We start from the raw sequence: 6,193 nt of genomic DNA on the forward strand, positions 1-6,193 counted from the left end.
TCTCCATTTCCAGTGCACGTGATAGTCATACTTCTCCTGTTAACATAACATCAGCTTTCTCCACGTTGATGTTATGGATGGAGCCGGGCTTGACGGCAATGTCCCCTGCCTCCACTTCCCTGTATTTCCCCGTTGGGTCCTTCTTGAAGACTTGTTTCATCCTCTTCTTTATCTCAGGGTCGGGGCAGTACAGGTACTCATACAAACCAGCAGCCAAGATACCTCCGATAATAGGTCCCACCCAGTAGACCTAACACAAGCAGCAAGACAAACACCTTAATTAGTCAATTGGTTAATCGGTGCCTTGTTAGAGGTAGGTACGTTTTGTGTCTGCAGGCTGAAGTGACTTCTGAATATGACGGCAGACACAGTGAGAACGAGTTACACTTGGTGTCATTCACATCATGAAACACCCAATTTTTATGTCGCTAGGCAAATTATTTTAATTAGCAAATAATTACACATTAATAAACTGTGACTTGACGCCTTGAAGGCTATGATGAGTTAAATAAATGGTCTGGCAAGGGTTCACTCAACTCATTCAATTAGGATTAGCACTTCATTGATCTCAGTTCAGCATTTCTAAAACTCACAACTAACTAGTCACCCTCAGTTGAAGCATTTTTTTTTCATTGAACCAACTTAAAGAGACACTTCGCACCTAAAAAGGATGTTTATACTGTATATTTAACATTTATAACATGTAAATTCCACACAGAAAGACTGACTTTTCTCTGCTATAACAGGGAAGAAATGCTGAATTAAATTTCGCCTGCACAAACTCCTTAAAGTAAGAATAACATCATACAGAAGGATCTCTCACCCAATGGTTCTCGAAGTTAAGTGTGACCATTGCAGGACCAAAAGAACGGGCAGGGTTCATGCTGGCTCCTGTGTATGGGATCTGCAATATGGATAATAATACTGATTTTAGTCTAAAAGGACTGTACATCATAAATTTGCATATTATCAGTGTGTGTGTGTGTGTGTGTGTGTGTGTGTGTATGTATGTAAACAGCCCAAATGAGAAATCAGTTGTGCGTTGTGAGAGATGATATCTGTTTCCCTGTGCTTTCATTTTCTCTGCAGGTTTCAGGAAGCCCCCAGAGATTGGTTGCCATGCGATGGCGTGTGGGTGTGAACACTGACAAGTGTGAGTATCACACATTCACGAATAGATGCTTGATCCACCTGCTCTTTTTCCACTGAAAAAGCTTGCACTTGGAAAAGAACTTGCACTGAAATTCTTTAATTTGGGAATGTAATGTGAGCTTCAGGTTAATCTTTAAATCTGTTTCACTGCTAGTTGTAGGAGTACTAGATGAGTCAGCTGATATGTAGATGTGGTTGCAGAAGATTTCTAAGGCTCTGATGTAGTTAAATTTTTTTATATAAGTGATCTGAATATACCATTCCTGTGAATGTGACATTGTTTCTATCTATATATATTTATTTAACTTGCTGAAAGCTACTTACTGCAAATAAGTGCCCTATCACTACAGCAATACCAATAGCCAGGCTTGCAGAACCACCTAAGTCTGTGCGTTTGGGATCACAGGTGGCGAAGACGGTAAAAACCAGTTCAAATGTGATCAGGAGCTCCACAAGAAAGCCGTGTCCCACGGATATGGTGGGATTCACCTAGGATTCAGAATCAGAATACCTTATTAGGAAACAATGCGGTTGGGAAACAAATGATGAAAAGAAACAATAGGAACAATAGTAAAAACCTATTTTACATTTATCATAACCATAAATAACAACCAAGTTCTTACTGTGGTCACACCAAAGGACCCTCTGGCAGCAGTAGGTGTGACTAAGTAGAGAATCCCAGCTCCTGTAATAGCTCCCAGGCACTGAGCTGCCACATAGAACACAGCCTTTGCCAGGCTCAGTTTTCTAGTTACAACCATAGCTGCAGTGACTGCAGGGTTAATGTGTCCACCACTGATGTGGCCAAAGCATTGCACCATAGTGGCAATAGTAAGGCCAAAGCACAGGGAGATAAGGACTAGGTCAGCTGGCGGAGGCTTCTCCTTCCCTGCAGCCCAGTTGATGGTGGAGCCCAGGCCAAGAAGGACAAAGATGAGTGTGGCTAGGTATTCTCCAGACACAGCCCTCCAGAAGTCCTTGGTCCAGATCCCTTTAAATGCCACCATTATGTTCTGACAGTTACACCAGGACAGCAACCTCCTGGCAAAAAGAATAATGAGAAAAATGATTAGCCTACTTGTGGATTCCTAGTGTGTGCATGTGGCTGGAATTGTACTGAACCCTATCAGAGCAGCTGTCTTTGGGCAAAACATTTATAACTCCACTAGGGATTTAAGCAAGTGACTTTTCCATGACAAAATGCAATTGAGAGAATTCTTTAAACATTGTACATAAGGACAAATTATCATTCTTAGAGTCAAAGCATACAACTTTTAATTGCTGCTACTCAGTGGACTTTAACCAGGATGAGGAAAGACTGTACATTGTTTGAGTATTAATGCTAAAAGGAATCTGTTTTGTACGAATTCAAATATCTGCAAAACAAAAATGTACGTTCAAAAAACAATATAAGACCTGCAAACCTGCAGGACAACAAACAATAACTTTGAAAAAAAAAATACAAACAAAAATCTAAAACTTACCGAAAGCAATAATGTATTCTCTCTCTCCTTGTCCCCATAACGTGAAATATATTTCATTCATGCGTCCTGATGATCTTTTCAACCAGCAGAGACACTTGACTCTTCATTTTATCTACTGTACAAGTTGTAATTGCTGTGACCTGCAGTACTTACAGAGGAGCAGCAGGTCGTGCGTGCGCAGGGTTGTTGGAGAAAGCAGGTCTGTCAGATGAGCATGATCCACTCATTGTGCCCTGGGATTGCATCCAGCAGCTTTATTAGGTTACTACCCGAGCATCCCCTCACAGGAATTAAACATCCTGCTCAGGAGGAGGAGTCAAGAGATTTGCCTGCTGAGCAAACAATATCTTTGATGCACACAGTGCAACTGCACATTTACTCATTCAGTGTCAAATCGCATTCATATTGGAGCTTTGAAAACTTGCAGGAGTAAGAAGAATATTTACAAATGATTATTTTTTAAGGTGCAAAGTCACCAGTTCAGAAAAGTTGTCAAATAAAAAATAATAAAATAAATCACTCACTCAACTTCATCTGTTAATGACCCAAAAGTGTTAGAAACAAAAAAAAATCCTTTATATCTTTAAGCTTTTACTCCTTCTCTGCTGAATCTCCACTTATGTGCACACACACTAGGTGGAGTTTGCTCATGGGAACAGAAAAGGTTCCCGTTAAAAGTCACAACAACATCTACATACTTGCACTTTACAGATGAAGTCAATAGGATAGGGAGTCTGTGCACGTGTGTGTTTATGTGTGTGTGTAATTGGAGTGACATATTTGTCACAAATGCAAAGAAACAAATATTATTTGACACTTCTGAGGTCTTTAACGTTCATTTGACAGCTGGGTCAAACTGACCCAAACAGTATCTATGCCATATAAACATGCAGGAGGGTTTGCAGGTTTTCATCTTTTATGGTGATTACACTTATTAATCCAAGCAAAGAAGTTTTACACTATTAAAACTATTTAACTATTCTGTTTAAATATGCCCCGGGTCAAATTTACCCAGGAACATCACTACTGTTACTGAGAGACGAACACAACAGGAGGGTTAAATGTGTTCAGTAACAACCAGACAAGCAATATTTTAAACCCTTTTTACTGTTTTTCTGCCTTCTACATCTCTTCTTCACTCCTCCTCACTGTTATCTATCTCACTGTCCTCACTGTCAGAAATGATTTCCCTAACATGCATTTGATAATATGTCATAACATTCAAACCAACCTCAAACAAGTGTTAGAAAAACATCCATTACTGCAGAGTGTTGCTCTGAGTCGGAGAAAAGTGAATAGCTAAATATGCTAAATTAAGTAAAACTGAAAAATCCTGACAGGAGGCTTCTCTGCTCCTTTACTACTCCTATTACTTTGTTATTACTATTATTATTATTACTCTTGTTTTGGCTCCTCTTCACTGGTTGTCAATAAATTTTAGGTTTCAATTTAAAATTTCAGTTTGAACTTTTAGGGCTCTACATGGTAAAGCTCCCCAATGTATCTCTGACCTGTTGAAACCTCATGCTTCTTCCCCAGCACTTAGGTCTTCAGGTCAGAGGTTGCTCTTGGCCCCATGTACTCGGTTCCAAACACGTGGGGATCCGGCTTTTCAGGCAGTGGCACCAAGGTTGTGGAATTCTCTTCCACTGTCTTTACGCTGTGCAGACTCCACTGACTCTTTCAAAAAGCAGCTGAAGACGTCTCTATACAGACCAGCTTTTAATTAATTTGTTGTTTTATATTAATTTATTTTTATTTCTGGTATGGCACTTTAAAGAAACGTTCCAAAGTAAATAATCTTACCTTCTTCTTACACTTTATGACCATGCGTGAGAAAAGGCAGTTGAGCCATTGGTGCTTTGGTTGGTTGCAATGATTTAAGGAAAAAAAGGACAAACAGCTTGAAAATCTTCAAGCTGCCTGAGCTGAACTATTGCAGGGGAGCGTTAAACACAGACATGCTGAGTAGGTCACTGTAGCAGAAATTCTGACTGTATGTCTGACTGTATGTCATTCAAATGTTAGCCTTCATATCAGACAGCATACCTAACAGTGGTTAAATATGAAGCTGTAATCGCTAAACATAAAAGCAGTACTTTACTGATGCAGTGTATTGACACAACTAAATCAAACATGTTGATTAACTTTCTCTGACAGACATTCTTACAGTAGTTCTGGATGTCATTCAAATGACAGGCTTATCAAGCAGAGAGCATACAAAACAGGGGAAACTATTAAACTGTATTCGTTGAACATAAAAGCAGCACTTTCCTCCTGTAGTTTATTGACACGCTTCCATCAAACATGTTGATTTAGTTTCTGTAACAGACATTCTTACAGGACGTTAGGTTGGCATTCAAATGATACGTTTATATAGTAGGCAGAACATGTGATAGAGGTCAAATATTAAGCTGTAATCATTCTTGCTGTGCAACTGCCCATTTATAGTCACTTTAGATGTCCACCCGTTTATCACAGCCCATTTAAAAAATTGTAAACAATAAAACCCCTCAACAATAATAAGGTATGGTAATCCCAAAATAGCTTGTTATGAAAAGATTGCCATATTTAGATATTACACTGAAATTATTGTAATACCTTGAATGAAAACAAGGTATATAAGGTTAAAAAACTATTCAAGTAAAATGTTTTGGCTAAAGTGATTTTATACAAAAATACATCATACTAAATATAAACACATACCATACCTAAATAAATACCATACCATAAATACTGCTTAAATATCTACATTAAAATAAGACAAAATTACCCTGATTCTATCAACAGTTAAAAATTTTATGATCATAACATAACATGAAGCTGTGAAAAGGATCATATACATAATTTACAGTTTTACTTTTGGTTCATTATGCTTCATAAGTCTTAGAATTTGTTAGTTAGATTTTTGGAATTTAGTTTTTAGATTGCAGATTTGCTACTGTATCTACTTCCACCATAAAAAAAACATGTGTACAGATCTCACACGCAATATTTTTTCATGTGAACTCATTCAGTTAGTTGGGGTGACAAGAGCAAATTAACAAAACAGGAATAAAGAGTGCTTTGTTTTGTCCTTTTGAACATCACCTCATTGTTTAAACAAGGCAAGACCTTTGACAAGACCACTGTGCAAAAGGTTTTGGGGATTAACCCCATTAACACTGGCCTAGTTCGACAGTCTGTTGGTATACACACACATCCAAGTGATCAGCTTAAGAAGATGTGCAACGACCATTAAAACCATAAATTGTATGTTTACTTGAAGTGAAAAAGTGATCCCCTTAGACTGATTGCTAGTTTTGGTCCCCTTGTTTTGCACTGACTTATCAGTTCTGTCACTAGTTAGTTAACATAAACTAATTGTTAGGTGCGGCTGTGTGCAGACAGGAATAGGACCCAAGGTGCAGACTCCGGAGACAGAACTTAAACCAAAACAGCTTTAATGCTGAACTCAAACATAACATAACTGGGGAAAAAAAAGGTCAAAAATAAACTAACACCGGCGGATTGACAAAACACACAGCAAAATAAACGGTAGATCGCGACACAGACAC

At 38.4% G+C, this 6,193-nt stretch overlaps 1 protein-coding gene across 2 annotated transcripts; it reads right to left on the bottom strand.

Annotated features, from left to right (window-relative positions):
• Positions 1 to 8: 8 nt before the first annotated feature.
• Positions 9 to 2,882, bottom strand: LOC102201273 (aquaporin-4). Of its 2 annotated transcripts, none has more exons than XM_005721384.1 (5): positions 2,790 to 2,882; positions 1,776 to 2,193; positions 1,477 to 1,641; positions 824 to 904; positions 9 to 250 (listed from the first exon to the last, which is right to left on the bottom strand). In XM_005721384.1, the coding sequence occupies exons 1-5, from the start codon at positions 2,879 to 2,881 to the stop codon at positions 26 to 28; spliced, it is 981 nt and encodes a 326-aa protein (XP_005721441.1). In that variant the 5' UTR covers position 2,882; the 3' UTR covers positions 9 to 25. The 2 variants fall into 2 exon arrangements, with proteins under 2 accessions (XP_005721441.1, XP_005721442.1); XM_005721385.2 differs by having other exon boundaries at positions 2,637 to 2,882.
• Positions 2,883 to 6,193: the final 3,311 nt, after the last annotated feature.

The sequence above is a fragment of the Pundamilia nyererei genome, unplaced genomic scaffold (assembly GCF_000239375.1).
Source record: "Pundamilia nyererei isolate P.nyererei 1_Seehausen unplaced genomic scaffold, PunNye1.0 scaffold00004, whole genome shotgun sequence".
NCBI lineage: Eukaryota > Metazoa > Chordata > Actinopteri > Cichliformes > Cichlidae > Pundamilia > Pundamilia nyererei.